Below are 27828 nucleotides of genomic sequence, written 5' to 3' on the forward strand. Positions count from 1 at the left end.
CACGCCTCATCAAGCCACACCATGCCCACCAAGCCACGGCCACAGAACCGGTAGTAAAAAATTTTTGAATCCCACTACTAATCCGAGCTTATAGTCTATATGTATGAGAAGTTCAGTCCCTTCAAGCAATGAGTTTCTTGCAATCTCTTTAAAGCCACATAAGTGTCTATAACTTTAAGATAGGGCCGCTTTCTGTAAGGCAAATTGACTAAATCATTTCCAGATTTCAGCTGACTTCAGGTATCAGATTCTGGCAGCCTCTTTAAACCTGGAGATGCACCTTTTTTTAAAATCCGTCTGGCAAAGAGCTACAGAAGGTGTAGTCAAGTTATCAAAATCATAACTGGACAGGGAAAGATTGAAATGTTTGGCTCAATATTTTTCTGGCAATGGGGAACACTGAACCAGATTTCCATTTTGTCTTTAAAACTCATAAAAGAAAAATCAATCCAATTTTTTTTTTGGGGGGGAGGAGATTTTTAAAGACATCATCTTTCAAAGTTATTTCCTCAAGATTTAAAGCATTCATTTTGATCTTTCAACTTCCTCCAAACCATAATACTAAAAAAGGATCATGATTTTCAAATTCACTCATTTGAAAAATATATTGTGCAGGTAAGCTACCCATCCTAAATCTATCATGAAATTTTAAACAGGTTCTTTTATAAAATTAACTTGCCCTTTGCTAATGGCATCTATTAGGAACCCAATTGTTTAAGATACTTCAAGAATCCAGTCACAATTGGTGCCTAACATTGTGAGCTTTTAAAACTAGCTTGTTTGGCTTCCGTTGTTGCTCTGTGCTATCATATTTTAGATTATAATGTTAATTTATCTGACATCTATATGCTTAAGATGGCATTTAATGAAGCTATAATAGGTTGTGTCATTCAATTATTATTAATCCACATTTTTATATTTTATCATAAATTATTTTAAATGCTGAGATTGCTTTTTAACAATAAATCTGTGTGCTGAAATTGAATAAAACGAATATTTAATGGTGAAAGTTCACTGCCCTTTCATCGCATGCTCAGGACTTTACATGAATTGTTTGAAGACAAAGGCAAACTTTGACAAAGAAAGCGAGTGGATTAATAGATAAATATCATACCTTGATTTTTCTTCAAAATAATCCCAAAGTAAGATATAATTCATTTTCAAACCAAATCACAAAAAATATAATATGTGTTTAAAACAAAATGTATTTAAAACAAAAATGATAATACAGGGAAAACTAATAAGTTGACATCTCTTGATTCCCCCGACTCTAATCTTCCCATTGCAAGAGGTGAGATGCTCCTGGTTCGGCCCGGTTCTGCTGAGCCAGTAGTTTCGAAGATCAGCTGAGACTGAACTGGTTCGCTCCGACGATCTGCTGTTGGGCCCACCTGCCTGCCCGGACTCCCATACTGACCTTTATTTCCTGCTTTTGAAGCGCAGCTGCTTTGCGCGGCACAGATTACTGCGCTTCAGCTGAAGATACAGGGAGAGTGCAGGAGGTGAGTAGGAAAGTCTCTGCACATGCGCAAAGCGCATGTTTGGCATGTGTGCAAAGGGCGTGCGCGCACAAAGTGTGCCCACTAAGCCACGCCCACCGAACCGGTGGTAAACCACTTTGAAACCCGCCACTGTCCCACTGGCTTGGAACTTCTGGGAGCTGAAGTTACTTGTCTTAGTTGTCAAGTTTGAAAAAACATTGCTTAATGTGTGGGAGAATAATACCAAGCCACCTAGATAGGCATAGTTACACCGGTTTAACTTAAAGATGAAATCAAGAAGAAAGAAAGGGCTGGATTCAACATACCATTCTATAGATGTGGGAACTTCTGCTTCTCAAGGAGTCTATCATAGTCAACACTTTTTGAAGTGTGTCCTAAAGCCATCTTTTATATGAATCAGCAAGAGGAGGAAAAGGGGCAAGAAACAGGATCAATGGAAAAAAGGTGTTTCCTCTTGGTCCCAAAACCTAAACATTTAAGAGGTCTTAGGATGATCCTTCAAGTTATGGAAGATAACCAGTTTTCTTCGTTTAAGCAATTACAGAGCTGAGGTGTGTAAATCATGTTCCTCATTCCCTTACTTCCTAGGAGGTGTATTCACATTGGCACTAATTGATCATTGTTAGAGGAACACCTGTGTCTTTGAGGGGTCATGGAGTATGTCCCACTAGTTCATTATCAGGTACAATCTTCAATCAAGATAACATGGTTTGATAGCAGTAAGAAGCAAGAAGTTATATCAATTCGGCAAAAGACTGAGTTATTTTAAAATTTTCTAATCTATAAAGATCCCTAATGCCCGAACCAAAACCATTTTCTCATCTTCCTGGGGTAAAGGCTGTGATTCCCTCTGCGATGCCAAAATGTGTGTCGCTATTGGCAGGGGACAACTGGAGGATTTATTACTCTTGAATTTGCAGAGCTGGGAAAACCTCTATATTGTCTTTCACTTAATGTTAGGTGTTTAAAGAGGCGTGTCAAACCTGCATAGCCTATGGGTCACATGAGGCCCTGGACAGCTAGTAATGCAGCTCCACAAGGTAAACTTCACATACACACACACACACACACACATCTATCTATCTATCTATCTATCTATCTATCTATCTATCTATCTATCTATCTATCTATCTATCACACACACACACACACACATGTATATCATATAAAAGATGTTTTATACACACCCACACCCAAACTATATATTTTATATGTGGCCCAAACCAATTCCTCTTCACTCAAATGGAGCCCAGGCAAGCCAAAAGATAGGACATACCTGGCTTGGAGATTGACCTAAAACACTTTAAGCCTCCTGGTTGAAATACCCACTTAACTCTTGATTTTTACAGCTCTGATCTGATTGGAAAAAAAAACCCATTTGTTTCATTTTGGTTGGTCTGAATAAAGGTATGCAACATTCACGGATTCTGGATTTTGCTTCTTCACTAAATCCAGTGTGAACGACTAGCTTTCTTTTGGGATTTCATTACCCTAGTTATGTCTGTAAGAAAACAAGCAAGCTCAGAGAGCACCAAGGACCTCTCATGTCAACCCTGAGCTACAAATATTCTCCTTTATTGGTACAAGTCCTAGGGTTTATCTCCCATGGTTTAGCTTTGTAAAGTTGCCGCAAACTGTGGAATCCAGTACCCAGTCTTGTGACCTGCTCAGAAGACTGGTCAAACCAGAATCCTGAGAGTAACACTTTCCATTATGCAAGAATGATGGAATGTGCAGTTAAGTAAATTATTACTTCATAAAGCTGATGGGAATGTGTCATGGCTTTCAAATATTTGTTGACTTTCTGATGAGCAATTATTGAAAGACTTATAACACCTTCACAGAAAATGACAATTATAATATATTGTTATTTTATCAGGGTAGCAAAGTATCTCAATAATATTTATTGAAGAAGGACATTGAGAATATAAATTCTCATAAGGGCTAAGCTGAATCAAGGGAAAGATGTCCATATTTTGCAAAATGTATTATTTCAACAATATTTTTGGAGAGAGACCACCAGGTCTGTGGGTGCAATAAAGGTGAAGTACTGGTGTTTCACCATCCTTGCCGCCATGAAGTAGGCCTTAAAAGCGGCCATGTTTAGTTCAGTTTGTCCTTTGCTGAGTGCTAGCAACAATCTGGTGGTCTCTTCACCCATTTCATGTTTAGTTCCTCTGTAAATCATGGGAAATGCTAAGATCCTGAAAGGAGAGAGGTGGCAAGGCCTCCCCCTGATTCCAAGTGGTAACAAAAGCTTAAGATGAACCATTTTAGAAGACCAACAGGGACAATCTCCAGTTCCCTCTGAAATCACTTGGGGTCCCATCAGTCAACAGGGGCAGACCGATTTTTTTTTTTTTGGAAAAGCAGTTAAATTAAAAGTTAGAAGTTCCTAAAGCTCCCCCTTGTTTTCATTGACAATTGTTTGCCCATGGAAATCTATTTTTTTTTTAAAGAAAGCAATGTACATGTTGCAAATGTGGCATCAATAAAAAGCTGGATGTAATGGTGTGACAGGGATCATCCCTAGATAGACACAAGCAATATCTCAATTATGAAACATATAGTTAGCATTTCCACCCACACTGACATTTCTCCCATTGTAGTTATATATGCTATATTATTAATACATTTCATTTGCCATCTTGATTTAAAATGAATAAATACATGCTGGCATATATAATTTTGTATTATTGCTGAATCACGGAACCATCTTAAACTACAAAGATAAATGGATTTTGTTTCTGCTGCCCTTGTGCTAAACACATTTATTTAGAAATAAATTTGCTATTTTATTGAAGAAAGAGATAATTTTAAAGTGAAATTAAAGACATGAATATCTATACCCATGTACCTGCGCAGAACACCATTTGGACTAGAGAAAGCTTGGCTTTTTAGACTGATTGGAAATCACTACCCTACTTTACACTGAGGAATAATAAATTACACTTTTTATTTATTTCACAATTTATTTGGTGGCTTCCAAAAATTTTGAATTTAAAATACAGAAAAAACTACTACTGGGACAAAGAGCCAAGGATGGCATTAAAAGATTTGCATTCCAAAATGATAACCACAAGATGGCCACAAACAGTATCAAATATTTTACAAATACTTCAAACACTGTAATTGAATCCTATATTTATTCCAAGTAGGACGTCCTGAATTAAAAAAAAGGTTGGGGAATCTCAGATGTATCTTCATACTCTGCAAAGCAGAATTTTGCATGAAATCCCACATTACATTATATAATCTGGTAGCTATATGGTAGCCCTCGACTTATGATCACAATTGAGCCCAGAATTTATGTTGCTAAGTGAGAAAGTTGTTGTGAGTTTTGTCTCATTTTACAATTTTTCTTGCCACATTTGTTAACTGAATCACTACAGTTGTTACATTAGTAGCAATAGTTGTAGAAAGTTAGCACCCACCCCTCTCCTAGAAGAATGAAATATTCTGAAAAATATTAAAAAGGCAGATTATTATATTTTCCTGGATGAGAAATGGAGAAACGTGCTCTTGGAAAGCAGCCTCTACCTTCCTTAATAGCCCTCAGAGATAGCTAGCTCTATTCATAAGCAAATACCCTCACCCAAGATCCAACAAAGGTAGGATTAGCTCTCAGCCACAATAAGAATTGTTCAACGCTCCTTCATTGCTTCACCCTTAGAAACTTCAACCATACTTCAACCAAGCTCAGACAAACTCCTAGGATTTGTACATGGTCCCATGGGAGTTTGACAACCACCAATAGAATACATGTTCTTGCAAAGGAACAGGAAGCTCAAGTGCAAAGCCCAAGAGAAGGTATAAACCCCCCACTCTCAACTCCATGTGCCTAGAACCCATATGGTTCTGCTTCATTATTAAACCATCTTTCCAATCAGCCTCTATTTTTCCAGTGTTTTTCTCCCAACTTAGAATTGAAACAGATGGATATTTCTTCCAACAAAGCAATAGCACTTAGATTTATATATCACTTTATCCTGCTTTACAGCCCTCTCTAAGCGGTTTACAGAGTCAGTCTATTGTCCCCAACAAACAGGGTCCCCATTTTACCGACCTCAGGAGGACAGAAGGCTGAGTCAACCTTGAGCCTGTGAGACCCAAACTGATCAACAGAAGTAGCCTGCAGTACTGCATTCTAACTACTGCACCATCAGGGCTCAATATACATCCATCCATCTTTCTCTCTCTTTCTTTCTTTTTCTTTCTTTCTTTCTTTCTTTCTTTCTTTCTTTCTTTCTTTCTTTCTTTCTTTCTTTCTTTCTTTCTTTCTTTCTTTCTTTCTTTCTTTCTTTCTTTCTTTCTTCCTTCCTTCCTTCCTTCCTTCCTTCCTTCCTTCCTTCCTTCCTTCCTTCCTTCCTTTCTTCTTTCTTTCTTTTCTTCTTCTATCTATGTCCCTCTTGGCTTCTAGGTGCTCACTAAGAAAGAATTTTTCAAAATGACTATCAGAGCATTAGAATTTCATATATTATTACTAACACGCTCTGATAATCTGGCAAACACTAAATGTCTCTGCTGAGCTACCAGCTGACCGTCTTGTGTTGCCTAAACTGTAAAGCCATGGCATCATGCTTGCGCTGTCCAGACAGTTTAGAATTAATGGGATTTGGGATAGTTAGTTAGGATTGAGAGCTGTTCCCTTAGGGAATGCATCATGGTAAATATAGTTAAGGTATCCTGGGAAATGTAGTCCATGTTATGTGGTCACATCTGTAATCCTGATTGGTCACTAAATTGACCCTTGTTGGGTTGGGGGAGGCTCCCTCACTCTTGCCTGAAGCCATTACCATGCGGCTGCTTCAATCATCATGGGGTTGAGACCTTATTATCTTCCTACACCACAATTCAGATATGCTAAGGACTGGACATTAAGAAGAACCTCATCATAAATGTGAGTTGACAGGATGCCTGATGAACCAATTAAAAAGACTTTGTATGGATGCTTTGTGGAATTTATCTATCTGCCTTTGCACAGTATTTGTACAGGACAGGCAGAATAATGCTGTCACTACTTGAAATTGTGCAATACAATTTGGTCAGGGAATTGCGCAGCAACTGTCCGAATGAAGTCAGAGACACTGACTTCAAACTTGTAGTTTTTGTATAAATGCATTTAACGTTTATATTCACAGCAGATGAGATAGCCAGGGACTTCGTGAGGTAAATCAAACGACTCATGGAAGAAAAAGGTGGGAAAAAAGGGAAATGCCCCCTTTCTACCCACAGCAGCCAATCACAGCACAGATTGCCTCGCGCATGAGCCAGTCCATCATACAACTGCAATGTTCTGGCCCGTTGCAGGCTTTACTGTTCCAGCTGCTAAATTTAATATCCTAATATATTTCTTTTCCCACTCTTCCAAACCTGCTATGTGCATCTGATTCTAAGGTGAAATAGCAATAGCAATAGCACTTAGACTTATATTACCTCTTCACGGTGCTTTACAGCCCTCTCTAAGTGGTTTTACAGAGTCAGCCTATTGCTCCCAACTATCTGGGTCCTCATTTTACCCACCTCGGAAGGATGGAAGGCTGAGTCAACCTTGAGCCTGTTGGGATTCGTTCTGCCAAATTGCAGTCAGCAGAAGCAGCCTGCAGTACTGCACTCTAACCACAGCGCTACCTCAGCAGTTTGCAATGTCAGCACATTGCCAACAATCTGGGTCCTCATTTTACCGACCTCGGATGGAAGGCTGAGTCAACCTTGAGCTGGTCAGGAACAAACACCATATTGAATGAATATGGCTTCCCCATTGACTTTGCTTGTCAGAAGGTCGCAAAAGACAATCACCTGACTCCGGAACTCTGCAACTGTCATAAATATGAACCAGTCGTCAAGCATCTGAATGTAAATCACGTGACGATAGGGATGTTGCAATGGTCATAAGTTTGAAAAAATCATCAGAAGTCACTTTTTCCACTGCCATTGTAACTTCGAACAGTCACTATATGAACTGTTGTAAGTCGAGGGCTACCTGCACTCTTGTTGATTGGCCCCTTCACTTTTAGCTGCCTTCAACTGCTATGTCCTCTGTGGTTTCTCACACTTACCTTTTTCACTTTCACCGTTAGTCACACCTGCCTAATTCTGTTTGCTCACCTACCTGCCTTTTACCGAGTCTTCAAAGTTTACTTTTTACAACTTAATAAGATATGGTGCCATTACCTGGGCAGGTATCCTATCGAAATGAAATGTGAAGTTCCTCCTCTTCTTTCTCTTCCTGCTCCTTCTTCATCCAATGCAGGTAGTTCTCGATTTACAACCGTTCCATTTAGTGACCCTTCAGAGTTACAGCAGCACTGAAAAATTCGACAGTTTTTCCGCGTTACCACCTTTGTAGCCTCCCCATGATCATGTGATCAAAATTCAGATGCTTGGCAATTGCTTCATACTTATGACCATAGCTATGTCCCTTTTGCAACCTTCGGACAAGCAAAGTCAATGGGGAAGCCCAATTCACTTAACCCCCGGGGGTTTCTAACTTATCAACCACAGTGAATTCACTTAACAACGGTTGGCAAGAAAAGGTTGCAAAACGGGGCAAAGCCTCCTTTGACAAACGCCTCACAGCAATAATTTTGGGCTTCAATTTGGGGTCGTTAAGCCGAGGACTGGCTACCTGTACATATTTCGTGAGCCTCGGAGCACAGTTGTTGCAAAACCAGGAAACATGTCATTTATTCTGTAGTTATTGACACTTTTACCTCAGTCGCGTAACCGCCTTTCGCCTCCGCGGGGCCAAGGCGAAAAGGGGGGGGGGGGAGGAAAGAGAGAGAAAGGGGCGGGGCTAGTGCCTCATCCGAGGGGGCGTGGCCCGGAAGAACGCCAGAAGCGGGAGGTTGCTTAGCAGAAGCAGGCGCGCGCGCTGTGTGTGTGTACGTGCGCGCGCAGCCAACCGTTTCTTGGCTCGCTCGCTTCGGCTTTTTCTTCTTCTTTCCCCTCTCAGGGGAGGGAGGAGGGCGCGTAGGGGGCCGCGGTCTCACCGGGCAGGGTCGTCCCTCCCTAACCTCCAAATTGGGGGCAGGTGAAGGGAGGAAAGTGAGGGGCTTTGACTGTCCCGTCTTTCTGAGAGGCCCTTCGGAGGGGCGCCTCTTGTGGAAAGAAAGCATGGGGAGGAAGGGCGGGGGCGGGTGGGTGGACGCTCGCGTTTCGTAGCTGTGGGGGTTTTATGGAGTGAGGGGGAGAAGAAGGTAGGTGAACTTTACCTTAGGGGTGTGCGAGTGAGGTGGGGGGGGGGGGCGCCCGGGTGCATGAGAAGGAGTCCCGCCTGCCTTGGAGGAGCTGCTCAAGAGGGTCAGTTTTCTCGGAGATCCCCCCCGCCCAAAACTACTCCTGAAGTGAAAAAAGCCACCTCTTCATTTTCCCATCTTAATTTTCGGGGGGGGAAGGAAAAAAAAAAGACCGGAAGCTTGGATTGGTTTCGGTATTCCTTCAGCCAGGACTGGGGTGGCTCTATGCAATAAAAAGAACTCTGTGTGGAAGGAAGGCTGTTTGAATGGGAAAGGAAGGTTACATGGATTCATATTACAAAAAAAAATTTTTTTTTTTCCTGAGCCTTCCTTGTGGGAAGCAGCTAGCCTTCCCCTTTTCCCCGTGAAAGGATTAGGCAACAACAACAACAAAAAAAGCGCTCTTGGGGAACATTGAATGAAGGAGGGTTTTGTTTTTTTTTGCTCCTCCGATTTGAGGGACCCTCCTACTTGGACGTGAAAAAACGGGAGAGGAGACCGACCTTCAGGACGCCTTCCAAAATGCTGCCTCTTAAGGCTTAGTCTGCAAAAAAAAAAAAAAAAAAGAGACTCCCAGGATCGCCGTGTTCTTTTGCAGCAGAGAAGTGATTTCAGGTGCTCTGTTGGGAGGAAATAGGGTTTCCCTCCTTCATTGCCGACGAGTTCTTTCCTAGGTGGCATCCGGGATATAAAATGGACTAGAGGCCTAACCTTTGGAATAAAATCTGACATAAAAGGGGTTGACACCCTGCCCATCTTCGGATTGCTTCCTTGTGCCCTGGCTGCTGCTTTCATGTCTTCCGAGATGTCGGAGCTTAGGCGGCGAGGAGCTGGTGGAGAAGCTGGTGGAGATCATGAAAGAGAAAGTGCGGGTGACAAGGTAAGTCTGAATGAGCCTCCTGTGTCTTCTTCCTGACTCCAGGTATGCAGCCGAAAGAGCATGTTGTGGGTTTCTCATCTTGGCTTCACAGCCTTTCTTCCTTGACATGTAATGTGGCTTCCCTTCATTTTTGAAAGAGGAGGGACTCGTGCATGTTTCTTCACCATCTCCTCTTTTACAGCGTCACTTTTCAAGATATGCTTGAGTAATGTATGTAGGGGTGGTGTTTGTTTCCATGTCTTCCCTCTTAGGAAGTTCTCTCTCCCCCCCCCCCCCACCGACCTTCTGCATGTAATGAAATTTACAGAAGTTGAATGTCGGATCACATCTGAGTCGCTATTTTTCATTTCCTTTGTTATCACTCTACTATAAAATGGGAACCGAGTAAGCTTATAAATGTGGCAGTTCTGCAGTAAGAGGCCATTTCCTCTCTACCTGCAGTCTGTGTTCCATGTAGGAGGCTGCTCATATATCACTCCTCCCCCATATTCAAGGTATTTGCTGGCTTATAGGATGTAAACAGCTTATTAATTTATGGACTTTGTGTAACCGAAAGAAGTAAAAACAGAGAGACTTCATTTTCTGCCCTTTATAAGTATACACATATTGAGCACTCGGTTCAAAGTCTAACATGACTGGAAACACAGCATTTCAGGAGCCTTAAAGTGATGAGAAAATTTCATATTTACAATACAGGCAGTTTTTTTTTTTTTTATCTTTTTAAGCAGTTAGAGAAGAACAATATATATTTGGATGACAAATACACAAAGACAGTCAAAACTACTCATAAGGGTTCAGAAATGAGTAGATTTTCTAGATTTGCGGGTATACTGCAAATCACTTTCTCAGAGAGGCCTCCAAGCATAGTCCCCCCATCATGTTTTCATTATATTGTCCTTGGTAATGACATTCAAAGTCCATTATATCTTGATGAAAGCATTCACCTTACTCCTCTGAGTAAGGACCCCTGTTCTCCTTGAATTTGTCAATTTGTCAATTTGTCAAGATAAGCATCAAGGATATGAATCTTGAAGGACATTCTGTACCCCGTTTTGGCATAATACTTTATGAGAGTCTGAACCAGCTGCTCATAGTTTTAAGCCTTGTGATTACCCAGAAAACCATGAACCATTACAATGGAACAGTTCCAAGCCTCTTTCTCCATCCTGTTCAGTTTCTTGGCGAATTCGTCACACTCTATTATCTTCTTTATCTGTGGTCCAACAAAGATACCAGTTTTAACTTTTGCCTCTGACAGCTGTGGAAACAGAACTTGAAGGTACTTGAAAGCTTCTGACTCCTTGTCTAGAGCTGTGACAAATTGTTTGATGAAGCCTAACTTGATGCACAGTGGTAGCATCCGCATCTTCCGGGGTTCTACCAGCGGCTCCCACTTTATGTTGTTGTTTTCTAAGGAGAACTCAGTCTGCTGTGGCCAGTCCCTTCTGTGATACTACACCTTAGTGTCCCGGCTGATCCAGAGGCAAAGAAAACAAGAAAAGTTTGTGAAAGTTGCCTTGGAGTCCCATCAGGAATGACACTATTTTGAAGTCTCCAATGATCTCCCAGCCATAATGGTCATACTTCAAGGCAGTCAGCAACAACTTGACACTGGTTTGGTCCTCATTGAGATGCAATGAGTGAGCCATAGGGAGAGATGGGTTCTTTTTCTCATTATGAAGCAACAAGGTGTTGAAGCTCCTGGATAAATATGGCAGCATTCACTTGGGTTGCAGGTGATTCCTGTAGCCTCAAATAGACTGGCCACATTGTTTCAGAAGTACAGCCCATCTTGCTGACTGAAGAAATTGGAAAAACACTTTTTCTCATCTGTGACTTGCACACTTTCATGCAACAAGTTCCACTCTTTGAGCCTAAATGTCAGAAACTCAGCATGGGACTTGGTAAGATCAAGGTCTCTGATCAGATCTTTGAGGTCTTTCTGGTTGGGTAAGTATGGCTTTCTCTCCTCGGCCACATCTGTGTAATTGTAATCTGTATCTGCAATATCTTACTCACTGTGTGACTTGCTTCTCACTCTTGACAGATCCCTCTCCGGAGGGATGGGAATGGGGAACTCAGGGCAGTGTGGTACAGGAGTGATGGATGAAGGAATGCCTGCATACACGATATGAGGGGCGCTCTTGCCATTTCGATGTTTGGAAGGATTGACTATGCAGAAATAGCAGTTACTTGAATGGTCAGTTGGTTTCCACCAAATTCTTGGAATAGCAAACATTATGGTTTTCTTTCTTCCCCTGTATCAGCCTGCAACAGCAGAATTATGTAATTTTTTTAAAAAAAGATATTTCACACATTGCCTAATTTTGTGCAAGATATTGTTGTAGGGCATAAAATATATATTGTCTATTTTCCTAAAAGATTGAAAATAGTGAAAATTTTCTTAATTGCAACTCTTTTAAACTAATAATTCACTGAAATTCTATCTAGTGAGCAGCAATTATTCACCTTACCTTCAAGAGTTTAGTTGCAGTGTTCGCATGTGAAATGAGGTGCCCAGGGCTTGTCTTGATTCCCCAACAAGCATTCCAAAGTATGGTTTGTAGGCCTGGCACATCTTAACACATGCTTTTACAGAGTACTTTTTCACTCTTCTCTTGATAAATTGTCCACACACGTAGCAAGCTGCATCTGCTGGGTGCAAACAACCTCTTGATGCCATCCAAATTAAATATTACTGTTTACTGTTCTCTTATTTAGCAATTAGACAAACTAAAATGTTGGTTTAAGGCATCTGTACTTTTATACTTCTATGGATGCTGTTGGATAGTCCCAGAAAATGCTTGAAAATTAAAAGATTTCAGAAAGTTCTAGGAAAGGTAAAAGAGTCCAGAAAGTTCTAGAAAATTCTGGCCACTTCTAGAAACTTTTTGACAATTTTCATAATTACAGAATATTCTGGAAGTCCACTAGGCATTGAATATAAATTGAGAATGCTCACAAAAAGAGATAAATTTCAAAATATTGTTCTGACCACAGAAGCAAAGTTTTTGTGGAACAGTAGTTATTTTGTATTTATTTTAGGCATAAGGAATCAGGAAAAAAACACTTTGTACCCAGGAACAAAAACTAAATTGAAATTTGTTATGTAGCAATATTTGAATAAACATGTTTTTTAAAAAGAGCACCAGACACTTTCACAATTATGTATAGTTCTGTTCCCTTAAAAGAAAATAAAATAAAACTAGCATTATAAAAAATAAAGTAAACTGCATCATTTAATTATAACAGTAAGTTTAAATATGTTTAAGTAGTATATATACTCTAACAAATTGCAGCATTCTTCTAATAGGGATTAGGCATGAATATAGATGAATCATTCTTTGACAATTTTATTACTACAAGGTATAAAAAGTAATGGAGAATGAGAGATCCTGTGCTACTTTTTAATATGAACTAGACTAGAATCTATATATTATTTTGAGGTAAGATGTGGACTCCATATGCAATACTGTTTCTTATCAACTAACTTAACTAAGCAACTGAGCATAGTTAAGCCTTTGAATTGTTTCACCTCTGGTTGCAAGTAAAATGCAAATACTTCAGATTCATAAGAGTTATGTACCTCTACAGCCATTGAATTGTCACTAGTATTATTTTGTATATTATCACTAGGGAGTGGATAGCTTTGTTGCCATGTCACCACTATTGTCCCATAATTAAATCTAACATAAATGTTTTGGTACCTTTTTATTACATTCTGTTTTAGTGGTCTATTGTCTAGGTTATGATATAAATGTTTTAGATATATTTTAAATTGCTGCCCTTACAGAATTATAACTCTGAAGTGCTGGTCTATTATTCTTCCTGATGTGTTAAGTTTTATTGTACAGATTTATTATTTAAATGGATGAGAAATTAGATCTCCCCTAGTTCAACTATTCAGCTATTGCTTCTGTCTTAAGTCTCTTGGACTTACATTCTGAAAATGTAATCTAATATATATCACAAGTACCGGTATATCTTTAGTCAAGTTGTCAGATCAGAGTGGTTTATGGTGAAATTCTGATAACAAGCTTCCAAAGTGTCATTGAGTTTCTGAAATAGACCTGTGGATGCAAATGATCATGGGTTGCATGATCATCATCATCATTCTAGCCATTGTCTATCCACTGTAGGAAGAAGATCTCTTCTGCATGTTTCTAACCAGTACGGTCCTTTTGCCAATTGGGCCCGTAATACTTGCTGATGTCATTGATCCATCTTATTTTAGGTCTCTTTCATGGACATTTTTTATCAAGTGAGATCCATTCTATGACTGCCTTGGTTCACCTGCCATTGGGGCTTCTTGCTATGTGACCAGCCCGTTTCTATTTCAATTCTTTTATTCTCTTGATGATATTGCATATTTTGGTTTGTTTTCTAATCCATGCACCGGTGTTTCTATCTTGGCTTGTAATGCCGAGCATGTATCTTTCCATAACTCTTCGCTTAGCTTTTGTATTGATTGTGAGGTTAGTGTCCATGTTTCACTGGCATATGTTAGAGCAGGTAGCCCACCCTGATCGAAAACTTTCTGAATGCATGATCATCACAACTGTGTTATATTACAAAGCATGTAAAACTATAGGAAGGATTATACAGAGCTTTGCTATGTTTATTTTAAAATCAGTTCCATGAATGAACTTTCATAAAACAGCCTGGTCTAGATAAATAAACTATGTTTTATTTGATTTTATTTGTAAGAGCCGTTTACATTTCTTCTTCCTGTTATACCACCTTTTAAAAGTGGCCCTCAACCATTATGAATGACTTTTTAGTTTGAATTGTGCTGATTTGTGGAGTGAAGATGTTTGAGATGTTAGGATACTTCTATTTTATATATATGTGTGTGTGTGTGTGTGTGTGTGTGTGTGTGTGTGTGTGTGGTGGCATCTTTTACTTCCACGTAAAAAGCAGACTCACACCCACACAGAAGATGAGACACGACCACGGACCAGAAGCCACACTGCAGCTGCATCACTACCCACTTCAAACCCCTCCGAGCCATACATGAAGTGAACTGACCCCCACCATGAAGATGCGGCACGACCACGAACTCGAAGCCAAACAGCAAGATCACAGCTCACCAGCTCAAATCCCCCAGCAACTAAGACTAACCTGAGCACAACCAAGCCCCCACCTGAACAGAACACACCTCCAGCCAATCAGAACACGGCCAACCCCAACCAATCAGAACACAGCCAAACCCCCAACCAATGAGAACACACCCCCACCCAATCAGAACACAGCCAAGCCCCCACCCAATCAAGTCACACCCCCACTGGCAGTTAAAAGGAAGAAGCAGCTGCAAGCTCACATCACTCTAAGAAGCACAGAGCGGAAGACACAAGCCTGAAGATGATGAATGAGACTTCATCGAAACGTTGCCTAGATACTTCCAATCTTACGCGGGAGAAAACCCAAATAACCAAAGATCCACATACAAATACCCGCGAGAACCTCAGAAAACAAATATATATACCGTATTTATCGGCGTATAACACGCACTTTTTCCCCCTGAAAATAGGGGCAAATGATGTATGCGTGTTATACGCCGATATAATGTTAAGAAGCCTTCGGTGAATGCTGCTGGGATCGGGGATCAAGGACACAAATGAAAGAAGGGGAGGGAGGAAGCAACGAAGTCTGTCCTTCTCTCTGGGTCAGCTCTGTCAGTCGCTCTCTCGCTCCTCCACCAGCACAGGAAGAAACTGCTTCAAAGAAGCGGGGGCTTCCCTGAAGCGCCCGTTTCTCCCCCACCCCCACCCGCGCCGCCCGCAGTGCTCCGTTCTGCCTGCCTGCCTGCCTTCGTTAATGGTTGAATCGGAACAGCTTCGGCTGAGTAAAAGAGGCGAATAGTTATTATTCTCAGCCGAAGCTGCTCCCAAACAACCAGAAACTAAGGCAGGCAGGCAGGCAGGCAGAATGGGACACTGTGGATTGAAGCGCGCGGGGGTGGGAGTGGGGGTGAAACGGGCGCTTTCCTGAAATTTCCCTCTTAAAATGAAGATGCGTGTTATACGCCTGTGCGTGTTATACGCCGATAAATACGGTATATATATAGTATATATATATAAACATATATATAAACAAATATATATATATAGTATTCAGCTTTGTTCGGGTATTTTCCCACGTCATTGTAGTTGTGCTTTTAAAGTTGTAGCAACGTTTCGGCAGAATCTCATCTGCCATCATCAGGCTTCTGTATTGTGTTCGTCTGTGAGTCAGACTTTTACAGTTGTTTCAAAACAACAATACAGAAGCCTGATGATGGCAGATGAGATTCTGCCGAAGCGTTGCTACAACTTTAAAAGCACAACTACAATGACGTGGGAAAATACCCGAACAAAGCTGAATACCATACATGTAAGTACCCGCGAAAACTTAAGAAAACAAATATATGTATGTATGTATGTGTATGTGTATGAACTTTTCATACTTTTCATACTTGCATCTAACTGTAGTACCTTGGCAATGTCTTTTTTGTAATTTTCCTTTATTTCTTCCTCAACCCAGAAGTCAGACAGGTTAAAGTTGTCTTAAGTTATAGTAATGTTTTCTCCCTTAAACTGACACTGACCAGTGACATTTGCAAATTGTATAAATCTGATGCACTTTTCAATCCGTTTAATGGGTGACAAATTCAAGAGACTCTCACAGCTGAGGTCAGAGAAATCATATAGGCATAGTAATTTGTCGTCATCTGAAGGGTAAGGGAATGACATTAACTCAGCACAGGTAGTCTTCAACTTATAACCACAATTGAGCCCAAAATTTCTTTTGCTAAGTGAGACATTTGTTAAATGAGTTTTGCCTCATTTTATGACCTGTCTTGCCATAGTTGTTAAGTGAATCACTACAGTTGTTAAGATAGTGATATGATTGTTAAATGAATCTGACTTCCCCATTGACTTTACTTGTTATAAGGTGGTCACATGACCCCAGGACCCTGCAGCTGTCATGAATATGAATCAGTTGCCAAGTGTCTGAATTTTGAACCCATGACCATGGGGATGCTTTAATGGTTGTAAATGTGAAAAATAGGCATAAGTCATTTTTTCCAGTCCTGTTGTAGGTTCAGTCACTAAATTAACTGTTGTTGAGGATTATTTGTAATAGGGAAAGGCCTTCCATGCCATTACATTTGTCAGCAAATTTGGATTTTACTCTAATCTACCTATATAACAATCCACTGTACTTCAGTGAACAGATGTATTATTTTGTGCTGGAATGAATCGATATTTATATACTGCTCAAAAAATAAAGGGAACACAAAAATAAGACATCCTAGATCTGAATGAATGAAATATTCTTATTAAATACTTTGTTCATTATATAGTTGAATGTGTTGACAACAAAATCACACAAAAATTATCAATGGAAATCAAATTTAGCAACCCATGGAGGTCTGCATTTGGAGTTACACTCAAAATTAAAGTGGAAAGAAACACTACAGGCTGATCCAACTGTGATGTAATGTCCTTAAAACAAGTCAAAATGAGGCTCAGTAGTGTGTGTGGCCTCCACATGCCTGTATGACCTTCCTGCAATGCCTGGGCATGCTCCTAATGAGGTGGCGGATGGTCTCCTGAGGATCTCCTCCCACACCTGAACTAAAGCATCCCCCAACTCCTGGACAGTCTGTGGTGCAACGTGGCATTGGTGGATGGAGCGAAACATGATGTCCCAGATGTGATCAATTGGATTCAGGTTTGGGGAACAGGCGGGCCAGTCCATAGCATCAATGCCTTTGTCTTGCAGGAACTGCTGACACACTCCAGCCACATGAGGTCTAGCATTGTCTTGCATTAGGAGGAACCCAGGGCCAACCGCACCAGCATATGGTCTCACAAGGGGTCTGAGGATCTCATCTCAGTACCTAATGGCAGTCAGGCTACCTCTGGCGAGCACATGGAGGGCTGCGCAGCCCCCTAAAGAAATGCCACCCCACACCATTACTGACCCACTGCCAAACCAGTCATGCTGGAGGAAGTTGCAGGCAGCAGAACATTCTCCATGGCGTCTCCAGACCCTGTCACGTCTGTCACATGTGCTCAGTGTGAACCTGCTTTCATCTGTGAAGAGCACAGGACGCCAGTGGCGAATTTGCCAATCTTGGTGTTCTCTGGCAAATGGCAAACCTCCTGCACGGTGTTGAGCTGTAAGCACAACCCCCACCTGTGGACATCGGGTCCTCATACCACCCTCATGGAGTTTCTGACCATTTGAGCAGCCACATGCACATTTGTGGCCCATTGGAGGTCATTTTGCAGGGCTCTGGCAGTGCTCCTCCTGTCCCTCCTTGCACAAAGGCGGAGATTGCGGTCCTGATGCTGGGTTGTTGCCCTCCTACGGCCTCCTCCATGTCTCCTGATGTACTGGCCTGTCTCCTGGTAGCGCCTCCATGCTCTGGACACTACGCTGACAGACACAGCAAACCTTGCCACAGCTCGCATTGATGTGCCATCCTGGATGAGCTGCACTACCTGAGCCACTTGTGTGGGTTGTAGGCTCCGTCTCATGTTACCACTAGAGTGAAAGCACTGCCAGCATTCAAAAGTGACCAAACCATTAGCCAGAAAGCATAGGAACTGAGAAGTGGTCTGTGGTCACCACCTGCAGAATCACTCCTTTATTGGGGATGTCTTGCTAACTGCCTATGCTTTCCACCTGTTGTCTATTCCATTTGCACAACAGCATGTGAAATTGATTGTCAGTCAGTGTTGCTACCTAAGTGGACAGTTTGATTTCACAGAAGTGTGATTGACTTGGAGTTACATTGTGTTGTTTAAGTGTTCCCTTTATTTTTTTGAGCAGTGTATTATCTTGGGCAACTTTAAAACAACATGACTTATTAGTTGCATTCAAGTATGGATATCATCACCCATTAGGATTTCATGGTTTTCTGTTATTATAGTTTTGCCACTGGTGCTCCATCTAATCAAGAGAATGAGTTACTCCCATAATGTCAATTAGCAAAAATGAAAGGATATATAGGATCTTTCTTTACCCACTTCTGTGGTTACCTAATGTGTTTCCTCCTTGCAACAATACCCCTTGTGCGGGAAAGTGAGACTGATGAGTTCATTTTATCTCTTTATTTTAATGTTCATTTTATCTCTTTATTTAATGCCAAGGAAACCAGTAGTGCATCTAAATACAACATCCTTTTTCAGTGATATCTAATGATTCTTCCTTGAGTGCTATGCAACTTAGGACAACATTTAAATTTTCTCTTCTCCATTTATTCTGTGCTCTTAACTATCTCTAAATTGCTATTAATAGTACTAATTACATTACTTAGTTAGCAGTCAACTACCTGTTAGGTTATCCTTTCAGAGATATTTCCTTACCTAACCAATACACAGAATAACTTTGGGTGGGCAAAAAAAACCCAGTGGGAGCAGGATCAACTTCTGAATTTTGAATTCCTGCCCGCTTCTCCATTGATTTTGCTTGTAGGAAGCTGGCAGGAAGTGTCCGGAGTGATGATCATGTGCTTATGGCAATGCTACAGCAGTCACAGCTTTGCAATTATAAGTGGTATGAAGATCCTTGAAATTTCAATTACACAGAAGTAATGAGTTCCAGATTTTGTACTCATACTTTAAGTTAGGGGATTTAAGTTATGACGATTCAAACATTTTAGCAAGATGATGTACTATTTGGACTAGTTGCATCCAGAAATAATGTTATTTCTTTATTACACATGTTTTTATGTGGCCCATTTGGAAGCAATTCCTGGTTTATAAAAGTTAAGATTATTTGTTGTTAAGAGATGGCATAATTCCTTGCCACAAAATGTTACCATAAGGCTTTTTAGAAAGAATTTTGTTCTGCTAATGAACATTGGAAGAGTATGATTTGGGATGTATACTTTAATTAGTACATCTGTATACCTATAAAATTCTGTATGATGTCTGTTTGATGTTTTGTAATCAATTAGAAAGTGCATCATAAGGCAACTGTTTTTGAATCAGCATAGCGCAAATGGGCTAATTTAGAGAACTTGTCCAAAATCTGGGACTCTTGACTTCTGTGAAATTGAAATTTGGCAAAGTTGTGACTACTTAAGTGCTTTGCGCCGCCACAATCAGTCCCAGTCACATGATATTTATTTCCAACAATCCCTGCCAGCTTCCTACAAGAAAAGTCAATGGGGAAGCTGGCAGGAAGTTGGAAGTTGTTCCTGTTCCCACTTCTTTTTGCCTGCCCATGATCATTCTGTTTTATAATTAGGTAAGGAAATACCTCTAAAATTTTTACCCAACAGATCATGGGCTGTCTAGTACATTATAAGGGAGAAAATATGTAAATATTGCTATGTATAATATAGTTTTCGGATAGCAAATACTAAAGTGCAACAAATGGCAATGTATTTTTCTGAGTGGAGCTTTTGTAATACTGAAAGTCTCTGTGCAATTAGAAACCATGGCTTATAGAATATATAGATCTCAAGGACACATATAATTCAGTCAGAATTACATATTTTGCATAAGTACAACAGAATAATGAAATAGCATTTATTTATTTTCCTTCAACTTAAGGAAATCTGGAATTTTAGGGTAGCAATCTTAGTATTTAAAACCAGGTGACTTCTTTGCATGCAAACAAACTATTCTGAAGAAATTAATAGTTGATTTAACAAACATGCCAGTTTACTTTCATGGATTTTTTGTTGTTGATTAAAACTGTACCCGAGGTTTATGTCCAGTTTTGATATCTATGATAATTTTAAATGTGAACAATTTGTTTCTAACATAGTAATTTAGGACCACTTACAGAATAAACAAATTAAAAAGTTTTATTGTATTATTCCATTGGCTCAAGCTGAACAAAAGAGCCATGTTGCCTTTTGGTTTGGTTTGGTACTTTTCAATAGGATTTTACTGTATTAGTTGTTTATTTTGATTACATTGCTATTATGTTTTTCATTGCCCACAATCCATTGGGAATGAGACACCTTAGAAAAATCACTGAAGAAAGAAATTATGGTTGCTTGTTAGAATATTTGGACATGCTACAGTTGCAACCTAAAATTCACTTTTGTGAACTTCTTTCAGCTACTTTTTTGAAAGAAGCATTTATGTATTTGGAAATAAGAACAGATGTGTGAAGTATTAAGATAGCACGGGCTATTGTTGTCTCTAATGTGTTACTAATTCCCACAGTAAATCTCACAACTGTATGTTTGTTTTTTATAAAAATTTTATTTGGGTTTTCACAAAACATAATACAAGTAAAATTTCTTTTTTTGAGAATAGCATGGTCCCGAGTTATCACTTCTCCATATTTGTGTTCTATTCCATATCTTATTACTATTTTAACATTTTCTCAATAATTTTTCCCTTCCCTTAGTTTTCTCAATCTTACTTTTAATTATCTCATTCCTTTCTAAATTCAATTATATATATCTTTTTCTAAGTTTCAATACCTTTCTAGTCATCATATACTTTTGTCTGTCCTGTTTCGATTTCATATTTTCTTTTCTCATTAAACAAAAATTGCCCCTGTAGTTACTAATTAGAGTATGAAACCTTTCTATCTTTTAATTTTTATCCATTCAACTCTTATTTAAACTTCAATTTATGCCTTTACAATTATAACATTCAATATAACACATAACTTCCAATCGAATTCTGCTTGGTACATTCTTAAAATATGCACTAAGTTCTTAAAGAGAATATATATATATATATATATATATATATATATATATATATATATATATATATATATATATATATATATATATATGTATGTATGTATGTATGTATGATAGTAATATGTATATGTATATGTATATGTATATGTATATGTATATGTATATATATCAATGATAAATAAAATACTTATTCTATTCCAATTCAGCTCTATCATTAATGTTAGTTATAATCTTTGACATCTTTAACATTCCTTTTCAATAGGATATCATACTTCTAGGAACACTTATAATATTTCCATATTTTTTTCATGTTTCTTTCATATTCCTCTTCACTTAAATTTTTATAATACATTTATAATAATTAAAATGTTCCCTTCCTTTCCTAATTTTATTCTCTCATTCTCTTTATTTCATTTATTTATTAAACATTCCATTACATTACAATGAGTATTTTATCTATCATTTTAATCACACTTGTTTCATATTTTCAAAGTTCATTTCTATTTCTAATATAACAATACTATCTTATGTACCCTTGCAGAATCCCCCTTTCAATTACGTTTTCACCCATTATCTCTGTGTCTTGTACGTTTTCCCTGTTTCTCCTCCATGCTGCATCGAAAGCCCAGGATGGGTTGACTCCTTCCTATGATGTCATTTAGCTGAGTCTGTACTAAGATATAAAAGCCAGCCCCCGGAAGAGACCCCAGCTTTTGACTCAGCTCCTTTCAGTCAGTAGCTGTGTCTGAAAGCTTCTGTTAGATAACACTGACCAGTGATCTTCAGTGCCGTTTTTCCTCGTTTCAAGCAGCCCCCAGGATCTGGGCAGCTGCTCTTCCAGGAGAGCAGGGCTCTCTCTCTCTCTCTCTCCTGCAAGGTTGGGAGCAGCGTTGTCAGAGCGCTGTTCAGGCAAGTTGGGCAGCGTCTGTAGACCTCCCCCACGCCTGCTGTTTGAGCAATCGTAAAAAGCGATCGGCAAACCGATAACAGCTTCAGCCAGCTGAGGTTCTGTAGGTAGCACTCACCAGCGATCTTCAGTACCTTTTTTCCTCGCTTCAGCAGCTCCCAGGATCTGGGCAGCTGCTCTTCCAGGAGAGCAGGGCTCTTTCTCTCCTGCAGCGTTGGGAGCAGCGTTGCCAGAGTGTTGTTCAGGCAAGTTGGGCAGCGTCTGTAGATCTCCCCCATGCCTGCGGTTTGAGCGGTCATAAAAAACGATCGGCAAACCGATATCAGCGTCAGCCAGCTGATCGTGTGGCCAGAGGCTGCCCTTTCCTTTGCTGACTTCACTCGGGGCTCTTTATAGCCTAAGGAGAAATTCTTCGATCTCAGAACCTGTTTCCCATAGTCAGTGGCCATCTTGGATTGAAGCCTTCCACCATGAGGTGAGCGGTCATTTTGTAAGCCCGGGGGGCCAATTTATACCCTAAGGGGCTTAATACAAACAATTTACAAACAGTTTCTTTCCATCGTAAGAGCCTTTATTCTTCAAATGGAGCAAGATAAGGGTCAGGCAGACACCCACCCCCCCAGTGGAACAGTCTCTTAAGCCAATAAGAGAAAAAGTTGTAGGCAATGCACCCAATCAGTCCAGAGGGAGGTGGCTGCTAAAATCAGAGCTAAGGCTCTAGTCCCTAAGAAGGCAACTCAGGCTGAGTTGAGGGCAGAAAAGCGCAGACATGCAGCCCTAGAGAGGCAGTTCAACAGAACTATTCAACAGAAGGGAGTGTAACTACAGCATGTTTCAGGTGATACCTGTGGGCACCAGCCAAGCCCTCCCAGGGGAGGAGAAGTTATCTATGAGCCTTTCCATCCTCCATCCTGGTCTCCTGAGGCTTTTGCAGTAAAATGATCCTCAGGATCTAAGCAGATCTGGGCCTTATTTCCAACAGGCTTCTGGGCCCTATGCTCCTCCCCCTCCCTCCAGGCCTCGAACCTCTTCTCAATCTAGGCCTGAAGCCACCATCACTCCCTCAGCAGCGGGCCTTCTGCCCCTACCTTTGAGCATAGACCAGGGGATATCCAAGATGTTGTCTCTTTGGCCATTAGGCAGGGATTGGCTGAAGGCTTCAAGCAAATCCTTTGACCTCCGGAAAGGGTTCAGGCCCTTCTCCCTTCTCAATCTATAAGTTGCCTCATCACCCTGATTTACACAAGCCCCAGGACCTCAGGGTCCATTCTTCTCTACCAGAATGGGAGGAGGTTGATGAGGAGGGAAGGGCTTCACCATCTGAACACAGTTACTTCTCTCGTTCAGAACGTGAAGAGGGCAAGACCTTTGACCAAAATCTTCAGAGGAAGAGGACTCTCGCCCAGAGCAGACATCCTCTGCATTGGTCTTCAATTCTTCTCTCTTCAGGCCATTACTCAGCATGGCCTTGGTCACTGCCAAGCTGTTGCCAGAGGAAGTGGCTTCCAAGCCACAAGGAATTCTCTCTAGCCAGGGAGACTCATTCTTCTCCAAGTGCATGCAGGGGTTTTGCCTTCTCCCACTTTGTTCCTGGACATGGTCAAGGAACAGTGCGCTTCCCCTTTGGCAGGTCCTCGCCCATCTTCTCTGGATAAGTGTTTCTACAACGTCAGCGCAGCCCTGGACAATTCCCTGGCAGTGCCTTCTGTTGACATTCCGGTTCTGGCCTCGTTCCCATTTTCTGGCACTCTCATGTGGGCATCCGTACGGTGGCTGCACCAACTCCAGATTAGATTGCCTACATCTGACCTTCGGTCTCACCAAGGCCTTAATAAGATTATCGCAGCAGCGGAATTCACTGCAGATGCCACTCTCAATTCCACCAAATTTGCATCTAGGGCCATGGCATCTTCAGTAGCAGCAAGAAGACTGTTATGGCTAAGAAATTGGCAGGCAGAGTCACGCCGTAAATGGAAGCTTGTTTCAGTTCCATTCGTGGGCGATAAGCTTTTTGGCAATGCTCTGGAACCTTGTCTCATCGAAACTAGAGATAAACATAAAATTCTCTCTTCCTCTGGGAAGAGAGCCGACTATCGCCCAGCTCCTTATACTGGTAAACAGCCCTTTTGGGAGGGTGGGGGTTGTTCCTGCAGTCGCTCTAAGTAATCCCTTGTTCTCACCACCCATCGGAGGTCGCCTAGCCTTCTTTGCCTCCAAATGGGAGCAGTCAACGGCGGATGCCTGCGGCGTGGGGGAGGTCTACAGACGCTGCCCAACTTGCCTGAACAGCGCTCTGGCAACGCTGCTCCCAACCTTGCAGGAGAGCGAGAGTGAGAGCCCTGCTCTCCTGGAAGAGCAGCTGCCCAGATCCTGGGGGCTGCTTGAAACGAGGAAAAACGGCACTGAAGATCGCTGGTGAGTGTTATCTAACAGAAGCTTTCAGAGACACAGCTACTGACTGAAAGGAGCTGAGTCAAAAGCTGGGGTCTCTTCCGGGGGCTGGCTTTTATATCTTAGTACAGACTCAGCTAAATGACATCATAGGAAGGAGTCAACCCATCCTGGGCTCTCTCTCAGCATAGATAGAAAGGGCGTTCAGGGCAACCTCTACCAACGCCCATTCTCTATGTCCTGGTTCTGTCCTTTATAGTTTCTTTTCCTTTCCCTCTTCTCCCTCTTCTTCTTCCTTCCCTTTTTGACCCCTTCTCTCTCTAATTCTGATTCTCTCTTCTGTAATCTTCTCTTCTGTTTCTTCCTAATGTTATAATTACTTTTCAAACTATTCTTTTTGGGGGTTGTTTTTTTCGGATCTTAAATTTTTCACTCTCTTTCCCCCTTTTCCTTTCTTTTCCCCACATAGTAATACTTGGTCATTAAAAATGGCTTCTTCTTTGTCCCGCCCTTCTTGTTCTACAGGCATTTCTTGTTTCTCATAGTTCAGGATCTCCATTTCTAAAAATTGAAATACGAAGCCAAAAGAACCTCTTCCTTCTTGTGCATCTTCTTTCTGTTTTTTAAGTTCCATTCTCAATTCTTCCAAGAGTGATACCATTTTAAAAACTTTTAAACAACCACCTGATTAATTTTAGTCCTTTAGATCCAATAGCCAAAAATCCAAAAATCACCAAGTAATCCAAATAATCCAAAACTGTTTCTTTTTGCTTCTTTTTTCCACTTTCTCTTCCTGGGGTTCTCTTACCTTGTTACAAAGTTTCAGTTAAAATGTATCTTTTAGGAATCTTGTTAAAGTTTCTCTGTTAATTCCTTTCACTTCCAGGTGGTCTCTTCCCCCCATTTTCCAGATCCCACCCTTTTGTTTTTTTCCTTCTTTTAAAAGTTTTTGAGAATCCAGAAATCTTTATTATCCCTTTGACATTTTATTTTCAGATTACCTGTTACTGTCAAAGTGGATTTTTGCCGATTTCTTGCTTAAATCTCTTAGTTGTCAATATAGGGAAGAAAAGGGGGAAAAAAACCAAATCCTTTCCCTTCCCTGTCTCATTCGCAGCTTCAAAGTCTTCTTTGGGAACAATGTTGTTCTTTATAATTCAAATTCCAGGGCACCTTGTATTGTTGCTTTTTCAGTTCAACCCAGTCAGCCAAAAACTTTCTCTTCTTATCTTCCTCCTGCACATTCTTTTCCGGTCGAGTTCTTCTTTGAGGTGGCCATTTCTGACCACCGCTGCAACCGCCTTTGGGAAAGGGAGTAATGGCCAGCTGGGGAGGAGAGATGCGGCTCTCCTCGACCCTGCTGGCAGTCTCCCCCCTCTTCACCTCTACGGGGTGGCTGAGCCCCGAAACCAGCCGGCTCGGGGCGCTCCAGCGGCGAGCACAGATCGAAACTGCGCACAACCGTAGATTTTGGTCTGTTGCCAAAGAAGCTCAAACCGGATCTCTCCTCACAACTGCATGTTAATGGGGTCAAGGTTGTATATAAAAATCCCAGGTTCCAGAAAGCCTAGTTCTGTGAGCAGTTAAGATTTTATACTGAAACTGCTAGAGTCAGTCTCCAAATGATAAAATATCTCACATTACATATCTCAGTTTAAATAGTTTGGAGATCTAATTGCATCTTGGGTTTCTTTTTTTGGTGGTGGTGGTGGGGGGATGAAGCAGCTATGTTAGTGTATACTTGCAGTTTTATTTGGTTGTTTTAATTAAAATTCTGGTATGTTTGTACTTAAATTGCTCAATATTATGTTTCTGTCTTGCCCTTTGTGTTTTAGGATGTAGATGAAGATGAAAAACTTGGAGAGCTGGACCTCAGAAATGATTTAGAAGTTCCTGAAGTTGTCCCAGCAACAGACAGCACTCCAGAAATTTTTAAAAAGGCTCTTTCTGGCTTATCTTCCAGGTATGAGGGACAAATGCTCCTGGAGTGATATTAACTTAAAATTAATATTTATCACAGACTATATGCAAAATTTGCTTTTGGTTTAGAAAGGTCTTCAGCAACCATTTAAATGGAAGTGGGCATGTTAACAAAGTGCAGATCACTCTTTTATGTACAAATATTGAGTCAGTTAAACATTTCTATTGCACTGTAGTTTGATTGTATACTTCACATATGTATCTTACTAACAGAACAACCTCCTGAATCCTGTGGTTATTTCCTTAGAGTTAAGATCATTGTGTACAAGTAGACTTATTTCTGATAGATATATGTTATCATGTGGAAGCTGAATTTATTTTTAAGAAATTCCTGTGTTCAAAACTTTCATTGTTCATAACGTTACTGATTAACTAAACATTTTCTTTAGTTATAAGGGTTTGTAAAACCAGCCTGTATATTTTCTTTTTTCAGATGGAAGAACTGGTGGATTCGTGGAATTTTAACTTTAGCAATGATTTCAGGTTTCTCCCTCATTATATATATGGGATCATTTATGCTGATGCTGCTTGTAAGTTTTATATCTCAACATTTCATGTAATTCTAGTTGGAATTATAAAAGTCACAATCCTTTTTACAGCAAAATTTATCTAGCAGGGTAAAAAACCCAGAATAAAAATCAAACTACTACAAGATATGAAGAGCAGAGGAGGCTTTGGATTGCCAAACTGGGAATTATATTATAGTGCAGCAACATTAGTTTGGCTAAAAGTTTGGATTAATTTAAAGAATAAAAGAATATTAGCTATAGAAGGTCATGATCTTCAGAGGGGATGGCATGCCTTTCTTTGGGACACAGGACCCACTAAACAAAAATATTTCCATAGACATCTGATTAGAGATTCGTTGATATACAATTGGATCAAGGTCAAAAAGAAACACTATATAAAAATCCCAATTTGGCTATCTACAATGGAAGCGACGATCCACCCAAATAATTTAGACCTGAACAAAACGTTTAAATGTAAAGACTTATTGGATACAAATGGAAATTTAAAAACAATACAGGAGCTCCAGGAACAAGGGCTATGAGTAGACTGGTGTGCTTATCTCCAAATACAAAGTTGATATAAAAAATATGTAAAGGAGTATGGAATATACTTGAAAACTCAACAATTAGACAAAATTTTAGTAGGCCCAGATTTAAAAAAAATTACCAAAATTTACAAATATCTCCTAGAAGTAGAATTAGAAGAAGAAGTAGTGAAAGGATGCATGATTGCATGGGGTCAAAATATTG

The 27828-nt window shown here is 40.4% G+C and overlaps 1 protein-coding gene and 1 long non-coding RNA gene across 2 annotated transcripts in view; one reads left to right on the top strand and one right to left on the bottom strand.

Annotated features, from left to right (window-relative positions):
• Window positions 1–1269: 1269 nt before the first annotated feature.
• LOC148130660 (uncharacterized) lies at window positions 1270–8256 on the bottom strand. The gene is made up of 4 exons (XR_015749162.1): window positions 8216–8256; window positions 7677–7810; window positions 1808–1886; window positions 1270–1476 (listed from the first exon to the last, which is right to left on the bottom strand). It is a non-coding gene; the product is annotated as an uncharacterized LOC148130660 (long non-coding RNA).
• Window positions 8257–8338: 82 nt separating this feature from the next.
• Window positions 8339–27828, top strand: part of CDS1 (CDP-diacylglycerol synthase 1) — a 40169-nt gene continuing 20679 nt past the window's right edge. The window contains exons 1-3 of the mRNA XM_026683690.2: window positions 8339–9620; window positions 26425–26552; window positions 27003–27099. Of these exons, the coding sequence (XP_026539475.1) occupies window positions 9534–9620; window positions 26425–26552; window positions 27003–27099 (312 nt within the window). The 5' untranslated portion in view covers window positions 8339–9533. The remainder of the gene's footprint in view (window positions 9621–26424; window positions 26553–27002; window positions 27100–27828) is intronic.

This window comes from Notechis scutatus, chromosome 4 (assembly GCF_049901735.1).
Source record: "Notechis scutatus isolate UNSWTSFEM ecotype Mainland chromosome 4, rNotScu1.2, whole genome shotgun sequence".
Lineage (NCBI taxonomy): Eukaryota > Metazoa > Chordata > Lepidosauria > Squamata > Elapidae > Notechis > Notechis scutatus.